At 45.2% G+C, this 23,928-nt stretch overlaps 1 protein-coding gene across 1 annotated transcript; it reads right to left on the reverse strand.

The window, feature by feature from the left end:
* Nucleotides 1–1,284: 1,284 nt before the first annotated feature.
* LOC114092368 (major histocompatibility complex class I-related gene protein) lies at nt 1,285–23,530 on the reverse strand. The gene is made up of 6 exons (XM_027934934.2): nt 23,391–23,530; nt 11,924–12,184; nt 10,986–11,261; nt 8,186–8,461; nt 7,434–7,538; nt 1,285–6,226 (listed from the first exon to the last, which is right to left on the reverse strand). The coding sequence occupies exons 1-6, from the start codon at nt 23,443–23,445 to the stop codon at nt 6,168–6,170; spliced, it is 1,032 nt and encodes a 343-aa protein (XP_027790735.1). The 5' UTR covers nt 23,446–23,530; the 3' UTR covers nt 1,285–6,167.
* Nucleotides 23,531–23,928: the final 398 nt, after the last annotated feature.

A 23,928-nucleotide genomic window follows, 5' to 3' on the forward strand; every position in this document is an offset into this window, starting at 1 on the left:
GAGAAACTGCTAATTCCTTGTGGCAGGAGGCAGTCTGAAGACGTCATCATTGGCTCTATAAACAGGTCATCTTGTAGACCGATTTCAAGTCTATGAAGCAGGGCTAGTTTACAGATCTTTGAAATGTGATCTGGATTTCAGTGGCGAAGGCCAGAGTTGAATTAAAGCAGCTCGCCTTTGCTCTTCACAGATGCTCAGGGATCAATGACTGATTCCGTTTTTTGAAAGTAGGGTGGAAGGCAGCCAGGCGTGCAGCCCCTGGGGGTTAGGGCTGGTTTGGAACTTCCTGCCCAAACATGCAGAGTACATGCTTCTGGGTATTTTTTGCTTTAGTCCACGAGCGGTTTCTATTTCAGCAGCTCACAGGACTCCAAATGTTGCCCTTTTTATTATTCCAGGCTTTCACACGTCCCTCGGATTGTCACCTTTTAGAGCATGTGTCTTCTCGCAGTGTTCCCGGAATTCTCCATTTCCCCAAGGAAAAATATAGAACTTTCACTGAGCTCAGGTATTCTTAGGATCTGCTCTGGCACCCCAGGAAGAAAAACAACCCAGCAGAGTCAGCTTCAACCTTGGGGTGCCTGTCTCATTTCTCCCTTGCTCTCCCTTCCTTCTCCCTGTGGTGGCCTCCCAGGACGTCCTTGGAGCCCCTCCCCTTGACTGAGTTTTGGAGGTGAGGCTGTTCCCTCAGGAGTTCCTTCTCCTCAGTTCCCCCCCTGGTCCTGCTCTGCTTCTTGCCTCAGGCCCAGGTTGGCCTCCCCTTGCCAGGGACTCCAGGCCTTCCAGCTGCCACTCAGCTCAGCACCAAGGGACTCAACCTTCTGCCTCCAAACATCCCCTCACCCAACCCCAGACAGGAGACAAAGGCAGAAGCCCTTGTTAGGTTCAGGTAAAGGAGTGAAAAAAAAAAAAGAAAGAAAAATCATACAGAACCAATTCTTCCTGGAAGAAGCCACTTCATAGACCTCCTAGCTTAAGTAGATGGATAAGAATTAGTAAAATTTGTATTCAAAGAACTTTCATTAACCAAAGACTCCAATGACAGAAAAGAAAACCCAGACTGTACTATATAGCTCTGTTGGCCTTGGGAATAACAAACATAAGTACCAGATATTTGGACCCCCAAGATGGCTGAGAATTCATATCTCAGCACCTCTTCTTACAGCTCTCAAGAATAGTGGTGCCTCATACAAGAATCTGTGAATTATATACTTGTCCTTAATATGTGGGGGGTGGGGTGGGAGGTCCCTAGAATGTTTGGGGTGCTTAATCACACACAGACACTACAAAGACATATAAAGTTTATTAGACAAAAATGTTAATGCTGGGCTGGGGATGTGGCTCAGTGGTAGAGCACTTGCCTAGCATGTGTGAGGCCCTGGGTTTGATTCTCAGCACCACATATAAATAAATGAATAACCTAAAGGTCCATCAACATCTCAAAAAAAAAATGTTAATACTGCTGAAAACTTTGAAGAATTCAGCTTAGTCTGTGAATGGTTCATCCTAGGCACCCGGAATGACACATGATCCCGGTGGGCTATTTCCCTTCCATGACTTCACCGGTAAGATGACACTGTTCTTCTGCACTGGTACATGAAGACTTACTAATTAAAATGCTGTACTGGTTCATTCAAGAAGTATTTAGTGAGTTTCTACGACATACAAGGCATCACGCAGACTGTGTAATATTACATAAACATTTTTAAAATAGATTGCCATAAATAAACACTGTGATAGGATTATGTAAGGCCTTTTAGATAATTTTAACTCTTTTTATAGACTACACGGGGCTCTAATTCTGCCATTTTGGATGAATTGACCTGTTTGTTTGTTTTTCCTCTATTTCCCCTCTCTTCCAAAATAATTCATTCATTTTAGCGTACAGCATACAGCCAATTTCCATCTATTTTCTAATGGTTTGGTTAGAGCTACCATGTTGGGTTATGCCCTCCACAACCCACTGAGGGGGCAACCATGGTCAATATTCACTCTCTGTGCTACTGGCCAAGCCATGTGACCTGGCCTGGGACCATGTTCACCCGCAAATGTCCTTCATGGATTAGTTGTGCCCCTGCTCATGCCCTCGGTTGGTTCACAAGCTAGAAACAAAATAAATGGTCAGAATTTAATATTGTAATCAAACAAGATTCACAAAGAAGATCCATTTAGTGGTACCTATGGCTTCATCTTTCTATATGGTAAGCCCCTCAGGTAAGTGGCTGTATTTAGTATTCTTTTTATTCAGCCACACCAGCTGTGGGGAAGCAAGAGGGACCTTATTGAAGAAAGAGGCCTCAGTGACGCCCCTGGAGCCACAGTTTAGGCTTCGCCCTCAGTCTTTCCACCAGTCTTCCATCTAGGGCACCTCAGGATCCCAGGGTCTGAGCTGAAAGACATCAGCATCTGCCCTTTGGTGGAACTTGACCTTCTTATTGAGAATCAAAGATGGCATCAGAAGTCCTGGGCTCCAGAGGAAGAGCTAAGAGGGCAAAGAGGGGCTCCCATCTACAACTCCCCTCACAGTGTAACTTCAGCAACCTTCCCCATTGAAACGTCAACAGTCCTCTTGAAGCTGAGCCGAATGTGATTTCCTTGACCAATTAGAGACGGCAGGAGTGACACTATGTGAGTGCTATGCATTTCTGCTTTGATTTCTCAGGAAACTGGCTCTGAGGAAGCTGGATGCCTTATAAGCAGTCTGACTGTCCTGAGGCCACCATGATGTAAGGAAGCCCAAAGGAACCTACAGAGAGAGACTGAATATGGAGAGAGACGCCTGGCCAGGACCTCAGCTGCTCTAGTCCTGTACTACTTTCCTTCCGGCCACCTCTTTGCCTGCAAATCCACTGACAGGCCACAAGCCAGCATTGTCTACCCAAGCCCTACTCAGATTCCTGACCTGCAGAAACTGTGAAAGATAATAAAATGATTATTGAAATCACTGTGTTTGGGGATTTGTTACATGGTCAGAAGGCCTTGGGACAAGCAGAGGCTAGAAGGGTGTTAGAGAAAGGGAGCCCAGAGTGAAAGGGAGATGCAGAGAGATAAAAGGCAAATGATTGAATGTCCTGAGAAAGAAAGGAGGTGAAGGCATTTCAGAAAGGGCAGTGGAGAATCATCCTCTAAGAATGGCAATGTGGTCAACTGGAAAATACCTGGCTAGAGATGGGCGACCTGTGCCCCCTCCAGCTTTGCTGACCACTGCATGAACTTTGGGATAAATCCCTTCTCCTCCCTGGACTACATTCTGTGAACCAATAAACTGTGTGTGAAAAAATAGCAAACCCCAGAAAAGAGGAACTACAAAGCAAAAATGTATCCCCCTGCCCCAATTCCGGGGTCACCAAGCACTCTTCCAGCTGTGAGTCGGTGTTTCTTAGGTAGACTGTCCCGCTGGCACAAATCCCACTTGGCCCACTGGGCAGTTCTTTTTCTGACAGCACCTTAATACATTGGCACTCCACTTTCTGTATCCATCTGATCACCTAAGGGGACACTTGACCTGAACACAGGAGGACAAAAACCCCAGACAGTGGAGATCAAAATAAGGTGTGACCACTCTGTCAGACTCTGCCAGAAAATGGCCAGCTGGCCTCCCCAGTGGATGGCTGTTTCTCACGACCACAAGTGCAAACACTCTCGCCTGACCAAAAATAGAAGAGGAAAAACCAAGAAGTTCCTCAGAAGTAAGGAGAGAGTCGGAACGTGGAAGTTGTGGGAACAAGAGGAAGCAGAGGCCGGGGGAGTGTGGCCAGGAGAACCTGGTCTGGCTTCAAGCTGCTCTTCCAACCACTTTCCCTCCCTGCCTGGTAACATCGGCCACTCAGTACACGGTGTTTTGGTCTTGTGGTCTTGTGTGCTTAAAAAGAAAACAGTGAATATATGGTAGTTTTTAAAAAAGAAAGAACAGACGTAAACAAGTTCTTCATCTAATGTTCTTGATCAAAAATATTCAGTAAAGACAATTTAAAGACAAAACAGAGTGTGATGATAACACAGCTCTTCGTTTTCTCATATTTGGATTATGATACCAAATATTTTATACATTCTGATTACTGAGCATCTACAATCAGCAAATATGAACTAATGAAGTGACAAGTCTAAAGTTATTAAGAAGTAGTATAATTTGAACCATTGATAGTAAGAGTTTTAAAATTTTAGTTTTTTGGGTTTGTTTTTGTTTTTCTGCAGTGCTGAGGATCAAATCTGGGGCCTAGATAGGCAAGTACTTTGCTGCTGAGTTACATCCCAGCCCTAAATTTTAGACATTTAACAAAATTACCTCTTTATAGGTCTGGGGATGTGCTGAATGATAGGCCACTTGCCTGGCATGTGTGAGGCCCTGGATTGGCTCTCAAATACTGAAAAAAAAAAAGTCACCTCTTTACAACTTTTTGTATTATAAAATCCCCTGGGGAGACACAGAAATGCTGCAACTGCAGACATTCTTTTTGCCCCCCACCCCTTCATCCATTTGGGTCTATTATTGTTTTAGACCTAGGGCACAGCCTGGGGTGGACAAAGAGGCTTTCAGATACTCTGTCTTTGTTGAGAGCACCATGAAGCTGGAGAGTCAGACAGCTACACAGTTATGTCACCTGTATCACTTTAAGTGCCCAACCAAAAATATACTACATCCTAACTAATCAGATTGTAAGAAACCATTCTTCCAGAAATAAACTCATACATATTCTCTTTTCAGTGCAAGTGTAAGGCTAAAAGATGGTATGGAAATTGCCCATGGCAACACTAAAAACAAAAAAAACACAACTGTCCTCATATACAACTCAACAGGCCCTGGGAAAGAGCCCTGTACGGTGGGAGGTTAATCCACGGAATTAGGTGGGGACAGTGGAGGCTGCCACACTGAGTGTTTTTATCTCTGGCTCTGACGCTTGAAGTTACAGTCTGGGCCAATGGAGAGCAGAGATGAAGCCTAAGGTGCATGTTCAAAGCCACTTGTCAAAGCTGGGGCCATGATAATAAGTATCAGGTCTGACACATGCAGTCGAACAGGGTCAGAGAATTAAGACAGACAAGTATGTGACTGGCAACTCCTGAGCCAGTGGCCTCACACAGCAGGACAGGAGGTAAATAAGGTGAGGACTTTGGGGGTTGGGAAGAGTAAGGAGAATCAATGATTAATTCTCACAAGGGGACTTCCCTTTAGTCTCAGCACATATGTATGAAGGTGAGTCAAACCCAGTTATAATAAATCAGTATAGAAGAGACAGAAATAAGAATTGGACCTTCTGGAGATAAGGGTGTAGGCTCAATAGTAGAGTGCTCACCTAGCATGTGCAAGGTCCTGAGTTTGATCCTCAGCATGAAAAAAAAAAAAAGGAAGGATAAAAGAAAGAATTGAACCTTCTTCTGAGGCATACACATACTATCATTTTACATTTAAACATTACAGTTAGGTCTAGATCTCCATGGTTCCACTGGAGGTGACAATATGTTTGATAAGTATTGGTTTTAATTTCCAAAAGACAGGAAAGGTGAAGCCACCTCCACAGATCCAACCAGGCCATATTTTTAAGATTCCAAACTACCAGGCAGAGAAGCCATGAAGAACAGGGGACTTTTGCTTTCTCTCAGGCTAGGCTATGTGTAAAATGATCAGGCCATTCACAGGCTCTTGTAAAAACTTCTGGCCACTCATGAGGTTGTATTACCTATGGTAAGGTCACAATCAAGATGCCCATGATATTCAATGTTCTCGCACAGTGAAAATTCTCACAAAAGAAGAGGGACAAGAATGGGCATTTTGTAATATATCGAGGTGCCCATCACGTGGTGTTTAAGTGGAGACCGGATGCTGGAGTCTAAGGCATCGTAAAAGATCATTTCCTGTCCTGGATGAAAAGGTTCCTTCCAGCTCTGAGATTCTCCAATGTTGGAGAATCATCACTGAGAAATGGGGTGTAGAAAAGTGCCATGTCATGAGAGAAGCTGTACTTAAAGCCACATGTGATAAAGGAGTCCATCAAAAGAGACTGAATGCTGACAGTCCTTGTGGAGCCAAAGAGCAAAGAAAATGTAGTGGTTCCCATCTTTCTGCCATAATTACTCAACCCTTTAATGCCAAGACATGTTGTAGCTGCGGTCACGATCCTCAATCACTGGACTTGAGAGCAGGAGAAACAGAAGAGACTGTGTGGTTCCTAGGAGGGAGAACTGCATTCATGGATGCGTGTGGAAGGGTAAACGACTCCATTTTGCTCTGAAAGGAAAAGATGTTTTTGTTCAGATACACATATACTTCCTCACACTCAAAAATAAAGTATACAATGTTCGGCAAAACCTGAGGAGCAGGCATATTCAGATTGTATAGCCTGCTTAGTTAAGATTCTCTTAGTACTTCATAAATTTCAACTCAAATTCATAAAGTCCACAAGATAAAAGACAGGGACTCAGTCTGCATCATTCCTGACAGAGGTATGTAATTGTTAACAAAAAAATGTTTTTTCTTCAGCAACTTTCATTTATTGAGATTAGTGCTGAACTTTATTTATAAAGGAAATAGTAATGACCCACTAATTCTGAGTTGATTTTCTAGTAAAGGGGTTTGGTTGTACTAGGATCTACTAACATACGTTTGTACAGCAACTCCTAAATTGGGTTAAAGTTTGTGGCTATAAAGCCAAGCCAAGCTCTTGACCCACCTGGGTTCTAAGTCATGATTGAGGTTTGATCAAGATTGGCTGTGATCCACTGGAGCAACTAGTAAAACCAGAGGCAGCAAATGACCTTACGAGACATGATAAGGCCATTTTGTGATGTATCGAGGTGCCCTTCATGTGAATTTCGTTAGAGGCTGGATGACAGCAGGGATCAGGTCTGTCTTTTTTCATCGTCTCTCCCAGCTGCCAGTACAGTTCCTTGAACACGGCAGGAATTTCATGCATACTCAAGGAATGAGTGTATTTTTTCCACAGTGTCAAGGTCCTACATATCGCCTTTTCCTCCTTCCCCTTTTCCTTATCCCACATCCCATTTTTCAAAGGTATCCACTCTTACACATTTCATGTTTTGAAAAACAAATTTAGAAGGAAAAGGATTTTCATATGATTGGGAAAGAGAAATCACTGTCAAAGTCAAAACTACAAATGACTGTAGTTTTGAAACAAAGTGCAATGTTCCCACAGAAGTCCATGGTAATTATTAATAAGGATATGGCTTGGCAAAAGACAGATCAAGATCACCAGATCTTTGACTTAGGAAAACAGACCACTCCCCTTGCAAGCGTTATTTATAGTGAGCATTCCCTTTGTAGTGGAGAGTTACCCCAGGTCCTCTACAATCCCAGAACTAGGGCGGACCCATTTCTACGCGGAGCTCAGAGTGGCAGATACAGAAAACAAAATCCTCAGGAGCTAAAGGCAAGAGACTATCTCCAGCTCCCTAGAATTCTTCCCTACACCTCTCACCTCGGGGCCTTCTTCTCCAGGCCAGGAAGCCAACTCCAGCCAGGACAATGGTGAGGACAATGGCCCCAAAGACAGCTTTCATCACCAGAAGGATGGATTCCGATTCTGGAAGCAAGCAGATGAAGAAAATCCACAAGTGTCCTTTCCCTCCTGATAACTTCAGGGACTTTTGTCCCTGTACTCATCAGGAAATCCAACACTGTTTTTCTTCTTCTTCTTCTTTTTTTACGATACTGGGGATTGTACAGTACAGTACAGTACAGGAGCACTCTACCACGGAGCTACATCCCCAGCCCTTTCTATTTTTCATTCCCGCTAAGTTGCCGAGGCTGGCTTTGAACCTGTGACCCTCCTGCTCAGCCTCTCAAGTTGCTGGGACTACAGGCATGCACCACTATGCCCAGCCCAACACTACTTTTCTTACTGTCATTTCTCATCATATGATGGCTAATAGACTATGTGTGTGTATTTTCTGGTGTTTAATTTTTTTAAAAGTTTTAATTTGTAATATAGTAAATAGCAATAGGTATGGTCCACATAAATAAAACTCTGGGGTCTGCAATGATTTGTAAGAGTGAAAAAGAGCTTTGGGACCAAACAGTGTGAGAACCACTGACTTGAAAGACCCATTCATTCTAAAGCACACTGAGTTGGGTAGTGATCCACCCTCCCCTCCTTGACAGCTGGCATGGCTTCCTGCTCATCTTCTTTCCTCATTCTCACTCTCCAGATAGCCACCACCTAATCCTTACCCTGATGGCCCTGAAGAACCACGTAGAGGCCACAATGCTCCACGTGGCAGGAGTAAATGTCCCTGCTCTGTGGATCCAGTTCAACTGACACCCACGTCTGATAGGTTCCATCCCCGCTGGGAAGGATGTCTCCATAATCCACTTCTTGGACAAGTTCTTCCCCATTTTTCTTCCATATCATGGAAATTTCTGGAGGGTAAAATCCATGAGCTCTGCAGAAGAGAGTTGTAATCCCCGGAAAAAATTCTTTGCGACTTATTCTGACCAGTGGGGGCTCTAGGAGGAAAAACTACAGTTTAATAGAAATGTCTTGGATACTGAGCAAACAACATTAAAACTTGGCAACTAGGTTTTCCAAATAATTTTCTTCATTGCAGGAAACATCTAAAACCAGGAATGACCCAGAACCCAGGTTCATCAATAACAAAGTTAAATTATTGTATACTACTAGGGCGGTGTGCTAGGAAATGAAAAAGGTGGAGTTAAGCCATAGTCTGTCCACACAGCTTTGAGTATTTGGAAAATTATTGGGATTATTTACAGTTAACCTATGGAATACCTTTATGTATCAAGAAAAACTGAGCCATAATATGGGTAAGTGATTATTTCTGATAAATAATTCTGCGAGAGATTGGAGATTAGAACTCAGTATTCCTTGATCTCAATTTCGAATTTGATGGCAATGAATGACACAGCATCTCAGCTCAACTCTGGCTCCAAAATGCCTGTGTGCTCAGGTTGACACCTTGATGACTTATTATCAGATATAAACATATGTATTAGATTATGTCATAGTTGTTTTCCCAAAAGGGCTACAGAAATTCATATCTTAGAAGGGCTTTGGCAGTGACAACAAGGAATTGTCCATTTGTGACTTTGCTTTCTTGTCCTTAACATTTCTGGCTGAAATGGGGTCATAGATCCATATAGAGACCACCCATACCAACTGGAAGACCTATTTGCTGCTCAACTTCAAAATTCACCTCCTCATTCACAACTTATTATCTGCCACTACTGATACAGGGAAGAGCCTTCACCTCAACAATGCCTTCCTTGTCTTTCCTGAGGCATGACATTTAGATGTAGAAAAAGGCTTTCAAACATTAGAAATAAAATATAAATGCCATCAGGAGGGAATTCTTATTGACAGTGCCTGTAAGAAATTAATCTGAAATCTTTTCCTAGGCACTGACCATATGGGTTGAGACCCCATTAGGACATTGATAGTAGACTGAGAGGAGGCTTGGAGTGGGAAGCAGTTCCTTGAGGTTGAACTTTCTACACCACCCAGGGCCCCCCTTGTTTCTCCAAGGAGCTCCTCATATCAGACAGAATCAACAGGGTTAGGATGAACCATCCCAATTCATAGCAACTGCATTCAGGCTTCCCCACCTTTTCCACAGTGTAGCAGGCCTGGCAAGTGAAGGTTCTCTGTGTTTGTAGTCAAAGGCTAAGAAGGTCACAGATCAAGGTCAGGAAGTGTCCCACATTGCCCCTCTTCCTACTGCCTAGGCTCAGCAGAAAATATCTTAGTGATGAAGCATCCTGTATAACCCCAAGGTGGCCACAGATGTCAACCACATCCTAAGCTGTCAGACAGTCTTCAGTCAGGCAACAGTAACAACATTGAGTATGTGAACAGAGCTCCACAGCTTACAAAGTGTTTCATATACATTATTCCATACCAGTTTCTGTGAGGTAGGCAGAATTATGCTTTTTATTTTACTCAAAATTATTGCTTTGTAGGTCTGGCATCAATTAGCCTCATCCCTTTTCTGACATTATGAACCGCTAAACAACAATGTATTTTGGAAGTTGATTGCACCCTCCTCCAGCAAGTACCAAACTAAATTCCCTCCCCAGCATCGTCTAAACTACAGGGCTGGTCAGTTTCTCTTTGCTGGTTCTGACCCGGCCCCTGCCCAGTGCACCAGGGGCCTCTAAGTGCTCCTTTGATTTGTCTGTCTATTTATTTAAGTAGCTAATGCTGAGAGAGAGTGGCCCGTTCTTCTGAAATGGTGAAGCCATGGGGATATGAGCTGTGCACTGGCTGCCCCACCTCCGTGGAGAAGGCCATTCATCGGTTCTGACTCCTCAGGTCCCCACACAGGCCTGATTCCTGCCTTCGGATGGCTTCCCTCTTTGAGCCACTTTGAATAAGTTTGTCACTCAGCTTACGAAGGGGAGAGTCAAAGTCAAACTCCCCTCGTCCACCTCTAAGACCTGTGCTTTTAGACAGAAGCACTGATTCCTAACTGTGGCCTAGACACTCCTCCTTGGGACTCCAGGAAAGTCCCTCCACTGGAGATGACTCCTGTGGGAGTGAGTGCATCGCGTCTAGGAGTTTCCTGCAGCACCGTTCTGATGCGATTTACCTTGAATAAGCTCATACATGAAAAATTCTGTATTAACTAGAAGCCAACCGATGGAATTACAGCATTCATCTGCCAGCGAAGCAAAGACCTTCAGTTTGTCTTCTTCATAAACCCAGATATTTTTACTCAAAATGGGATTGTCGGAGCCCTTAGCTCTTGAACAATTTGTAAAAATCATCCCACCTCCGAAAGTATCTTCCGACTTATCCGTGACAGGAGATGGAAAGATTTGCCTCACTGGATCCCCCAAGTCAAGGTGTCCTTGGAGGTACTCCAGTCTGTCATGACAAATGGAACTGCTAAATTTTGTCAAGCTGCTGCTAAAAAAATAACCAGGGAAAGTTATCTCAGCACAGGGTGAATGTCACCTACACAGGAAGAAGTTATATATAAAACCGATTTTGCTGGGAATTCTCTCTTGTTACCTGTTCTTAGCAGGGTATCTTTGCCGTACTCTAGGAATCTCTTTAGCCAGGCAATGCATTCTTCTTCCAGCCAATTCTTTTGATATTGTAACTCATGCTGATTGGCTTCCCATGCCCGTTTGGTGACGTGAGCCACATTATCTACTGCCATCCAGGACAGGGTGTCTTTATTGAAGACGATGAAATCCTGTCCGTCATATGCATATTGGAGAAATCCCGTGGTGCTTCCATCCTCCAGCAATTCACAGCCAATCATTCTCTGGTAAGTGTGAAGCCCTGGACACAGAAGCATGAAAGGGCAGGCGCAGGGCAGAGGGGGCTCTTAGGTGACATGACCGGGGCATGGCTGGAAGCATCCTCTGCTGTAGTTTATGGGACCCCACAGGCCTGCAAGACACTGCTGGGTCTTCAGGAGGTTGCTGTTACATAAGCCCACCCATCAACAGATATTTGGGGAATACCTACTGCATGCCCAAGCAATGTGATAACTCTTGCCCTGGAAAGTTAGCCTGTCTCGGGAGCGATTAATTGATAAACTTTGTGGCTATTATGAGTGCAGTGGAGGAGAAAGAGGTGCAGGAGCCAGAAATATCCCCTGGAAAGTTAATGTAGTCAGTCGTGCATAAGCAAGCACATGGCTGAGCCTGGCCACCAGGAAATGAGACCCAGTGGGCAAATTTAGAAGGGAGACACACATCAGAAGGTGAGATGGCAATGAGATGGGGATAGGGGGGTCAGATGACAAAAGGTTGCTGGGGAAGAGAAGGACAATTTGGAAGGTGCATAGGACAGATGGTAGGCATTGAACTCCATCAAGCAGATTTGCCAAAAGCCATGGAGAATGCAAGTCAGCGAATGCTCACATTGGCCACCGTCAGCCCAGGGACTCTGCTAGAAAGGGACCACGAGGGAGCTCGTTCATCCCCTCGCAGACACACCTGAGTGATTGTAGTGCCTCTGCAGGCGCCTCAGCTCCACCTTGAACATCTGCTGCCAGCCCCTGAGCAGCTGAGTGTACCTCTCCCAATGATCGGGCGCCAGGTTCTCCGCCATCCAAGGGGCCCGCGGCTCCTTCTGCCGAGTGACACTGTCATATGTGGTGATAGGGTGGGAGTCCACATACCCAACTGAGATAAATTCAGGAACCCCGTGGCCAGGATCCGAAACACCCAGGCGAAAGTATCTCAGAGAGTGTGTTCCTGGGCAGGAGGCAAGGAAGGGAGACAGTGAGAGTCCCAGACGACGCAAAGCCACACTATATGTTTCGGTGACTCCCCACCGGGGCTCCGCACTCAGTGGCACTGTGACTTATGGGCCCCAGATGCTATTTCCTCTTACAGAATTCTAGAACTCTGGGAATTATACCTGGAAAGCCTTTTAGGGCTGTAGCCATGACTTGGGAACTTTTCATGTCTGAATCTTAAGGTGAAGTTTTTTTTTTTTTAATCTTTATTTTATTTATTTTTATGTGGTGCTGAGGATCGAACCCAGGGCCTCACACATGCTAGGTGAGCGCTCTACCACTGAGCCACCACCCCAGCCCCCAGGGTAAAGTTTTTTAAGTAACCAAACTTATAAGCAAAGTATAACATGCTGCTCTAGCCTTGGGGGGAAAGGCCCCAAACCACTCATTGGGGTTCCCAGGGCTGCGCTTGAGGGAGCTCCGAGAAGATCAGAAAACCATGATACCCCAATTCCCTTGTTTTACCAACCAAGCCCCAGGTGGATAGACAAGGACCCCCCACTCCACACACACGCACGCACACACACACACACACACACACTCACTCACACTCACACATCAGGTCAGGCAGAGTGAAAACCTCCATAAGGACTTAGGCCTTCTGAGGGGGAAAACAAAAATTTAAAACAATGTGCTTTTCCTGGTTTTATACCAAACCACCCTTATTATCCACTTTCTTATTTTTTTTTTCTAGTTTTTCTTCTGGATAAATATCACTATAAGGATTGCAATTATGAGTAAGGGCTAAAAGTCAACTGAAATGAAGCAAGGGTTTGGTCTCTGTCACGCCCACTGACCTCAGCTCAGGGTCTAGTGGAGTCAGACAAGGTGGCTTCAAAGTGGCACGGTACCTGCTGGCCTGCAACCTCAGGGGAGACTTTCCAGAGAAGTCAAGTCTTAAGGGATATCTTGGGACAGGTAGGAGGTGAGCCGGCGAAGGGACAGGGAGGGGACAGAAGGGAGAACAGTGGGAGAAGGGGAAGCCATGCGTGTAGCCAAGAAGTCTGAGAGCTGTGCTCTGGGAACCAGATAGCCTCGGACAGCTGTGCACAGCATCACAGAGGGGACTGGGACGATGACACCTGGGAGGTATGCAGAGCCCAGGCTGAGAAGGCCTCCGTGTCGTGCCATGCCAAAGAGCCGGCAGACAGAAGGCACGTGGCTCTGCTTGCTGTTGTCAGGAAACACCCACCTCAGCCTTTCCTCTTGCTACCTCCTGCCATTCTGCCCCATCTAAGTCCTTCCCAGAGCCGGGCACGGTGGCACACACCTGTAATCCCAGTGACTAGGGAGACTGAAGCAGGAGGTACAAGAATTCAAAGCCACCCTCAGCAACTCAGTGAGGCCCTAAGCAACTCAGCAAGACCCTGTCTCAAAATAAAAAATAAAAAGGGCTGGGTGGGGCTGAGGCTGTAGCTTTACTATTTAAAGCACTTACCTCGCAGGTGTGAGGTACTGGGTTCAATCCTAAGCACCACATAAAAATAAATAAAGATACTGTGTGTTCATCTACAGCTAAATAAATATATTTTTTTAAAGGGCTGGGGATATGGCTCAATGGTTAATTACCCCTGGGTTAATCCCTGATACCAAAAAAAAAAAAAAAAAAAAGTGAAATAAAATAAATAAATCCATCCCAGGCATCAAAACCCATCTCCAAAGACACTCTTGGAACCAGCTCTGACAATTACATGGCTAAGTGGAAAGGATGAATGGAGGTCCACATGCCCAGAGATCCATATATGTAAGAAGAATAAATCAAGCAAACTGTTAAATACGTCCTATACTTTGACATTTAGGAATAGCTCTCCATATGACCCTGACGGACAAATCCAAATTTTAAAATCTCAGACTTTGTGAAGTTCTAGACCTGAATGCAGCGACACAGACAGAGAAAGCTGACCTGTGTCCTTCAGCCCCTGGCCCTCGACCTGGGACCCACCTCCTTCTCTTCCCACTTCTGGGCCTGCCAAGGGCCTGTGCACATATTTAAATACCCCTGAACTCCCACTCAGGCTCTGTCCACAATGCAGCCTTCTGGTCACCCCTCAGGTCCAGCAGGGCCTCACAAGCAGCACACTCCACCCTTCAGGCGATGGACAAGTGAGGAGGCCACACAGCCCTGAGTGACCTAACGGGAACTCTAGGTTCTGGGTGCCCGGAGTGTGGCTGGAGGGAGGGGCACAGATGGGGGGGTAGCAGCTCCCCGCAGCCTGTGTCCGATGGCTGCACTAGACACCACTTCCCCAGAGTCTTTCCAGATTGCTCAACCCCAACTTGCCAGCTGCTTTGGGAACTCACTCGGGTCTTCTGATGGGGTCTTCCTCATGCAGAGAACCTGCTGCCAAGGTCAGCCTCCTAGTCCCCAGGCTAAAGACACCTAACAATGCTCATTCCTTCTTTTTCATTTATAAGCACATAGTTAAGAAAAAAAATTCAGACTTTTAAAAAATCAGCTCCCAAAATGGTTGGGTTCGTTTCTATGTGAGCAATTTGGTTTTTAATTTTGTTTTCTCTCAACTGCCTGCTATAGTCTGGATCTGACATGTTCCCAAAAGGCCCCTGCATTAAAGGGTTGGTCCCCAGTATGTCTTTAAGAGGTGGGGTCTAGTGGGAGGTCTTAGGTCATTGGGGACACGTCCTTGAAGGAGATGTTGGGACACCTGACACAATAAATCTTTTATCTTTATAAATTGATTACCTAAGGCTTTTGTCATAGTGAAGGAAAGCTGACCAACACTCTGTTTATGAAAGAATTTATAATGTGCATATCAAGTCTGAGCACCAACAAACCACAGGCAAGAGCACCTTTACCTAGATTGGGGATGCTCCTTCCCGGGGTCCTTCTGCCTGATTGTGCCAGTTCTATAAAGGCAGTGTCTGTCTCTCTCTCTCTCTCTCTCTCTCTCTCTCAGCTATTCGAGCTGGAATGGGCAATTGGTAGCTATTTGGTGGACCAAATTGCTTGATCTCCCTCCCCAAAGGCCTCAATCCTGCAAGTCAGCAGCAGTTCTGAGCAAGATGGAAGCTGGTCTTCCCTGAGGCTTGGGTAGCATAAGAGCTCCAGTGACCCTTTGTACTGTTTGACCTCTTACTTCCCCCTTTCTCCTCCTGTGGTGGATGGAGCTGGGGTTGGGAGGGAAGACAGCAGAAACCTCTAGGCTCTCACATAAAAATGTTGGCTCTTAAAGAACCAGAGCCAGAGATTGAAGCAGAAGCATGAGTTCTATCACAGAACCAACAGTTACCGTAGTCGGCTTCTATGCTGCTTACCTTTGCTTATCTGATACCTACTTCTCTATCCTAAGGCACTTAAGAACTGGGACTTAGCTCTTTTCCTTTGCATTTCCTGCAAGGTCTAGTGCAAGGAGCTTGGCACAAAGTAGGAAGCTGGTAAATACTTGGAGGATCAAATTGTCGGTGAAGCACTTGATTTTTCTGCCTTGGAATAATGAAGTATGCAAAAATGAATATGGATCTATTTATCCTGGAACTTACAGTTTCAAAATACTTTTCATTCAAGGGAAGCCTGGCACACAGGGAACAGTCAAAATCCAGATTACATCTGATCTAGAATCTGCCAAAGGGTGGATATGCTGGGGCCTGCTACTGCTTTTGAACAGCTCTGTTTCTCCATATCGGGAAAGGGTCTGTGGTTATTCTGGAGGTGCGACTGTTCCGAGTTGGAGGCCAAAGGGAGAACAAGTCATGAGCATTAGCTCTACACTTTCTTAACATCCATTTATACATTCAGTGAGTGCCTGGCAACTCTTCTAGCTCTGAGCAACACAAGAGCTAGAAAATGTCAGCCTGCCTAGAGTCTACACTCTGGTGGGTGGAAGAGAAGAAAGACAGACAATATAACTGAAAGAAAGATAGACAGATTCATATATATATATATATATATATATATATATATATATATATATATAGAGAGAGAGAGAGAGAGAGAGAGAGAGAGAGACAGACAGAATGGGCAACACAATTTGAGACAGGAAGTTCTCCTCAAAAGGTGACTTCTGAGCATGCCCTCAGGGAATGAGGAAGGCTACCTGGTATCTGGAAACAGCAGTCCAGGCAGGAGGGGCCATCAAAGGACCTGAGGAAAGAGCAACCTGGCCTGTTCTGGGATCAGGAAGAAAGCTATGGTTAAAGCTGAGACATTGAAGGGGAAAGAAAGAGGAAGGAATCATTTCCACAGTTATTCATAAGAAAAACCTTCATGGAAAGCAGATTCCAGGGAAAGAATGGAGAAAGGAGAAGGAAGAAAGAAGAAAAAAAGTTTTTAAAAGCTGTGTTACCAAGCTCAGTTGGACTGTTGTAGAACTTCTCCTGGACTCTGGAATTCCCATAATGATATCTGGGTCTACATTCCTGGTAGATGCCAATAAGCAAAAAGAAGTACTAACAACTTGGGGCATTATTTTCATGATGGGAAGATTTATTCTAGGTCTCCTAACTTCTTCTCCCAATACAATATTTACAATTTAAATAATTTTACTATGTTAGTCAGCTTTCCATTACTATAACAAAATACCTGAGATAACTTATAAAGAGAAAAAGGTTTAATTGGGTCACAGTTTGGGAGGTTTTGGTCCATGGCATATTATGCTGTTGTTTTGGGCCTGTGAGGAGGCATTATATCATGGAAGGAGTTCCTAAAGAAAACCTGCTTTCATCAACAGCCAAGGAACAAAAAGTGAGGAAAGGGCTGGGGTCCCACAATCCCCTTTTGGGGGGATGTCCTCAATGATATGAAGACCTCCCACTAGATCCAAGCTCTTAAAAGTTCCTCTGTCTTCCACTAGCACTGGAGACCAAGTCTTTAACAAATGGGTGTTGGGGGAGACATTCAGGATCCAAACTATAGCACTTAGTTTCTTCTTTTTTTATGTATATTTATTTAATTTTTTAGTTGACACAATACCTTTACTTATTTATTTTTATGTGGTGCTAAGGATTGAACCCAGGGCCTCACGTGTGCTAGGCGAGTGCTCTACGGCTGAACCACAACCCCGCCCACACTTAGTTTCTTATAAAAATATAAATTCATAAATGTTTGCATGATGTAGAATTAAACGAGGTAGATAGAAGTAAGTTCACTACACCAACCTTTTTCAGCCCCAATCTCAGTTCAATTCCTGGTTTGGGAGCAGTTGTTCTCCACCAGCCAGCCTTGACTTCAAAGGCTGCTCAGCCCCTAAAGGCTGGATTCCATCTGCCTGGCTGCCCGTCCATCTCTCTCAGGCAACCTGTGTGACACCACTCTAGGACATCACAGTCATGGGCCCTGTTACCATCTGGTGGCGCCACAGGTACAAGTCACACTTGCTCTTAGTTTGACTTCCAAAATGTTTGCCGTGCTGTGATGTCAGTTGACAGATGTGAAGTCAGCAACTCAGAGCAGAAAAGATAGGGGTAAGTCCATGGTACCCTCTCTCTCCCTGTATGTTAGACCTTGTGATAATTGACATCCTACTAGGACACGTTGCCCGGATGTTCAAGTTTCTAACATCACTATTAAGGTTGAATCACTTGAAAAGACTAATATGACCCCACAGAAATGTCAATTTCATACAATTAGGTCTAATCTTCTGATTTTCTCTTCTTGATCAGATACTTAGGAAATTGGGTTTATCGCTCCCTTTTCATGAGCATATTATTAGCATCAGCCTACTTATGGGCTAACATCTCTGATTTAGTTTGATCTTCCGTCCATCCAGCCAAGCCGCTTCTCAAAGGGCATTTGCTGCCCTGTCCCGTTAGCCTCTGATAGACATTGCTAGAGAGGCCGACCAACACAACCAAACAGCTCCCACACCAGGTGCGACTCCAATTTATACTCCTAAATTATGTCCCTTGAATTTGTAAATTAGCCAACTGGGCCATTTTTACAAATATCTGTGCCAAAATCACTGGATTATAAGATAACTGCTTATGTGTTATCGGGTATTTGTCCCCAGGGGCAATTTACATTTATTGACTGTCTACCAGGTGAGGCGTGTGAAAACAAATCAGATACCAGCTCTTTCCTCCAGGAATTCGTGGTGTTGTTGGGGAACTAAACGTGTAACATAACTAAATGCAATGCAGTAAAACACACAGCACAGAGAGGTACCTTGGAGTGCTCCCACGGCTCAGACGGCAGAGACCCTGCTCTCCTATGACCACAGGGAAATGCTCCCAGGAGGAGGTGGCAGATCAGGTGGCCTTCAATGAGTCACCAAGGGCAGCCGCATCTTAATCATAACCATCAGAACTCTATGCATTTATTGAGCAAGTACCATGTGTCAGGTAGCATTCCAGACCCTCGATGAGCAGGGGTTGTACTGACTCTCTACCATAACCTTCTGAGGTTAAGACTCCATTCCACAGATGGAAAATATGTGCAGAGAGATTCAGTAAATTGCCCAAGATCATCCTCAGAGTCCATAAATGAAGGAACAGGAAATCACCATCTGATCTCTCTACCTTAGGCCGCCTAACCCTCATCAGAGGAGGGGTGTTTCCCCAACCCAGCCTCCTTCGGGCTTCTGTCCCTGAAGCATCAACTGCTCTCTCCCGCCTCCTGGTGTCAAGGAGGACTCACTGTCTCTGATCTCCCAGTCCCTGGGGCCCAGGCTCCAGGCTTTCCTGTAGGTGGCCGAGAGTCCTGACTCAATTTATTTGTTCTCCCTCCCAAGTAGACCGATGCCTTAATAAGGTCAAAATGATTATGATTCCTGGGAACTATGCTGGAATTTCAGGCATCGCGGGAATGAGGGGGAGAAGTGGAAGGCGATATTTTTAGTTAAGAGAACCTCTGGACACTTCTGGAGTAATGCAGCCATGTGGATGGCTCTCCATGCAGCAGGAACTGCCAGTCCCCTCTCCTAACAACTTGTCTAATGACAGGAATTTAATGGGATGCTATAAGTGCTAAATGTGACAGCTTGGCTTCTTAGTTACTCTTTGGAGGCTACTGTTGTTGGTTTGGTCTTTATTTTTTTAGAACTGGGGAGCAAACCCAGGGCCTCCGGTGCTCTATCACTACTGAATTACACCCCCAGCTCTCCTGTGTTTTTATTTTGAGACAGAGTCTCACTTAGTTGCCCAGGCTGGCCTTGAACTCACGATCTTCCTGCTCCAGCCTCCCAGGAACTGCGGTTACAGGAGTGCTCCCCCACGCCTGGCCAGCGGCTACTCTTTTGAAGGTTACCAGCACATCATTTTATTATTTTCTGAATTTCTGGGAAGCCCAGGTCTAGCTGCTAAGGACACAGCAATGAACAAATCAAAGTCCCAGCCCTCTGAGCTAATTTCTACAAAGGATATTGGAAATATACAAATATAGAATATAAGGTCAGGCAGTGATAAAAACTCGATAGAAAATAAAGCAATCAAGAGAGTGTGGGGAAGGTTGATAGCTTAGATAGAAGGACCGGGAGAGGCCTCTCTGAGCAGGTAATATCTGAGCAGATATGTGCATAGAATGAAGGAGGGAGCCATGCAAGAGGAACCTTCCAGACAGCACAGTAAGCCAAGTCCTTGAGGAAGGTGTGTGCTTTGCACATTGGGGGGACACTGTGGGGCCCCGTAGAGCTTTGGAGAATAAATGAATGAGCTCTGGTGGTTTTTTCTGTACCCTCTGGGTATGATGATGACCATACATCTCCTATTTCCCAAAAGAATCCCAATTTTATGAACCTTATGCTTTTTAAGTGATCCATTGAAGTTGTAACAGAACGTGATTTGTTGGGTATGCTCTTGAAAAGTTTTCCCTAATAAATATAAATTCAGGTGTCAGAAAGAATACACGTTGTAATCTGTCTCACTTTAGGCTTCATAAGAGAGAAGTGTTTAAAGAGTTGTATGTTTGACCTTTCATCTGGGTTCCCTCCTCCAGTTCTTGGCAATCCCCTGGAATAAGAGGATTGAGGTCAAGTGAGAATAAATAGTTATTTCAGCTAGTGAAAAGGAAAAATCTGTGAATTAGTCAAATTTCTCAGATTTAGATAGATTCAATTTCAACCAAGAAGAGGGCCTTAGGGGAGTGAAGTATTGTCTTGGAGACATTTCTATTGCATGTACCTTGGCAACAGCTCCATGGAAACAGACTGAAGTCTAATAAAGTGTATAGCAAATGCCCATATTTTCTCATGTTAACTCTTTGAACTCAAGGTCATTTCTAAGCAGATAATCTGCAAGCCTGTCTTCTGACTCTAGCCCAGTTGGCAGCTTAGGGGGCTTCTCCATTATCGGTCCTCATATCTGAAGGACTCCATCATTCATGAAATGCATGGACATAGTAGATTAACACATCCATAAATATTTGAGTAATATCAAGAGGCCGACGTTGGTTATGTCAAGATGAAACACACAAACCACATATGGCTACACAAGAGAAATCTTGTACATGTCCCCAGCCTGATTATGTCCACCCACATTGCCACCAGTTCCCAGTTTCACACAGGCTGAAAAAAACAAGATGAATTTTAAAAGCATGAAATACCCTTTTTGGTGGGAGGGGAGTACTGGGGATTGAACTGAGGGGCACTCAGCCACTGAGCCACATCCCCAGCCCTATTTTGTATTTTATTTAGAGTCAGTTTCACTGAGTAGCTTAGTGCCTCGCTTTTGCTGAGGCTGGCTTTGAACTCGAGATTCTCCAGCCTCAGCCTCCCGAACCACTAGGATTACAGGCATGCACCACCATGCCTGGTTGAAATAGCTTTTTAAAATACCAATTCTGCAAACACAGCAAACCACTGGTTTGAATTTGCAGTCATTATTGCTGCCCAAACTATCTACTGCTCATAGTCAGATAATTTCAATTTCTTAGGGTCTTTTTTTTTTTTAACATAAATTCACTCTGGAAGCATTTATGAAGTACCTACTGGACATTAGGTAGGGCCAGGGGAATAAGAGAAAAGTGAGGCTCTCTCTCGCTGCTTTAAGGATAGCCTCACAAGGGAGAGTTTAGAAATAGAAAAATCATAGAACTGGGAACAGAAGCTAGAAAAACATAAAGCAAGAAATGGTCACCCGAAGGCTGTGGAGTTGCTAAGAGTAACACTGAAGTGATAGTGGAGTTATTTTGACCCTTCCTGGAGTTGTGACCCCACACGCTGTGGTATCTCCTCCTTGTGTTTCCTGTCTATCACGGTATAGTAGCATTTATCCAGGGCCAGCAGTAGACACAAATGTCAGGTGGACCAAGTCCCTTCTCGTAACCCCATGTCTCTCCCTGTTAATAACACTTAAGGCTCAGGAATGTTCAGCCAGGGCCCTGGCAGGAAATGGCCTTTACCCCAGACAGATCCCACCCAGGGTCCTTAATGAAGGGACACCTTGCACAGGTAGGGGCAAGGCTAGGGAACAAACAAGGATGCGGGGCACCCAGAGGTTAGCAGCAATGGGAAGCCATTATCACCTCTGGAGTTGAAGAAATCAGAACAGCAAACAGAGTTACCTCAGCCCAGTGGGAGTGAGAACCCTTAAGAAGGGCTATTTCAGGCCAACTGCACTGGGGAGGGACCCGGCTACAGCCAGAGGCGGTGCAGAAGGGAAGGTGTGAGAAAGACGTATCTCGCCCTCCCTTTCCTCCCACTCTCTGGTCTCTCGTCTCTGAGTCTTGCACTGGGTGACCCTCCCCACCCCGAAATCAGCTGTAAGAGAGCCTGGGTGACCATGCAGTCTGTAGCCATGGGCCTCGGGGACACAGCAGGACAGGGAAGGAAGGAATCCAAGGAGTCAAAAGGAGACTAAGCAGCACAAAGGGACCTCCCCCACCCTTCATCACTCATTTATTTCAATTCCCTTTCCACCAAGTACCCGAGGGCCACGTATTCACATCCAGGGGCACCATAGTATTTGGGGAAAGCTCTGGACTGAAAGAAGACCTGCCTACAATTCAGACTGCTCACTACGTAAGTTTAGTCCATCTCTCCAGGCCTGCAGAAAAAAACAAGACCTTTTTTCCTCCCTTTGGCTAAGTTGCCCAGGTCGTCCTTGAACTTGTGAGTCCTTCTGCCTCAGCCTCCCAAGTAGCTGGGAGGCAGGCACCACGGCACCAGGCCCTTATCTTTAAATGGGGAATATTTTCTTAGAGTACCAAAAGGACACACGAAAACATTGGAGTGGATAATAAGTTTAAGGAACATTGTTCTATGTTATTGGAGAGTTCCTTGAGGAGTGAACGTAGGTAATGTATCAACTTCTTAATTTCTAGAAATATTACCCTTTAACTCCCCTCTCCCTTCCTCTTCCCATCTTCTGCCTCTTACCCTTATCCCCAATGTTTCCCATTTCTGACTTAAATGACAAGATTTCCTGGGTTACATTTTCACAGAAGCAGAGACTGTCTATCTTATTCGCTGTCATATCCTACTGCGTGCCTAGCACACAGTAGGCCATCAATCAGTATTTGTAGAAGTCATACACAGATGACTTGAAAGAGCTCCTTCCTGACGTGTTCATCAGTCACCAGCTGGGGTAGGGCCACGTCTGAGTTCTGGCTCCCCTTCCGCCTCCCTCCCCCGGAAGTACCCCCTTCAGCCTGGAGAGTGGTTGCTTAGGGCAGAGGAAGGCTGGTGCTTCCTGTCCCCCAAGGGCCTCTCCTGCACTGGGGGCAACAGAAGGCTTCTGTTTCCCAGTGACATGAGCCCCCTAAACAATGAAAACCTCTTCCTACTATCGATTAGTGGATTAAAGTTTCTTACGTCCAGTAAACAAGCCCAGAGCCTGGTTTTTATCTGTCTTGGATCTCCAGTTACAGGCAGGGCTTGTGGTGAGGACGAAAAACAATACCTGTGGACAATGGGTCGTGTCCACTGTCCAGTGCCCCTGGAACGCAACTGCAACCCCGTGAGATTTGCTAAGTTAGAGAAGAGGAGAAACAAAGTTAAGGGCAAGGATGTGAGCAGAAAAGAAAGGATGCAGCTCCCAGGAAAGGGAGGAGGAAGCTACCAGGAAGGTCTTTCCAGAATGGCTGCCAACCCCTCAGAAGGTGGTGACCTCAAAACCCTAAAACGTTTGCCAGACAACTGTCCAGCTCATCCACTGCCCCTTCAAGTCCTGAGTGAAATGCACCCACGTTTCTGCCCCTGGTTTCATTTTTCACCACAAGTTTTAGGAAGCAAAGCTGTTGTTCCTTGCCCCTCTCAGAGGACTTGGGTACTCACGGGCCTGACTGAGCTTCACCATGAATACAGTGATTAGAGGTACCAGGAGCACCATCAGCCCCCAGCAAAGTCCTTTGCTTTCCGATTGATTCGGGTCCCTGTTGATCTTTTTGAGAACCTAAACTGCAGCCTGTGTTGAGTAATTTAGCAACAGGGGCAGGACACAGGGTCCTCTTCCAATAACAACAGGGGAAAACACAGAGCATCATCAGCTGCTAGGTAGAATAGAGGCAGGCAAGTCAATGCATTAACTTTTAACCCTTTGTGTGTTTGAGACGCTGCTCCTGTGGCAAGCCGGTCTTCACCTTCTTCCCAACTTTTAAATATTTATTAAGCCCAGGTTTGCCCAAGGCCTAGGAAACAAAGGTTAATAATACATGGTTACTCAGGGAGCTCAAGTTGCTGCCTTTGCCACTTCCCTGGAGTTTAAATTGTACCAATGAGAAAGTCACAAGTTCCCAGAGTTTGGGACTCCTTCTCTAACTGCCTGCAATGCTATAGCCCATATGTCTGAGAAAGCATGTGCCACTCAAAGTGT

This window comes from Marmota flaviventris, chromosome 12, assembly GCF_047511675.1.
Source record: "Marmota flaviventris isolate mMarFla1 chromosome 12, mMarFla1.hap1, whole genome shotgun sequence".
NCBI lineage: Eukaryota > Metazoa > Chordata > Mammalia > Rodentia > Sciuridae > Marmota > Marmota flaviventris.

Coding starts and splice junctions, on each gene's coding strand:
- LOC114092368 (XM_027934934.2), bottom strand. CDS start 23,445: ATGGTGCTCCTGGTACCTCTAATCACTGTATTCATGGTGAAGCTCAGT. Junction 12,185..23,390: donor GGTGAAGCTCAGTCAGGCCC/GTGAGTACCCAA, acceptor CCTCCTGCCCAG/GAACACACTCTCTGAGATAC. Junction 11,262..11,923: donor GAGGCACTACAATCACTCAG/GTGTGTCTGCGA, acceptor TTCTGTGTCCAG/GGCTTCACACTTACCAGAGA.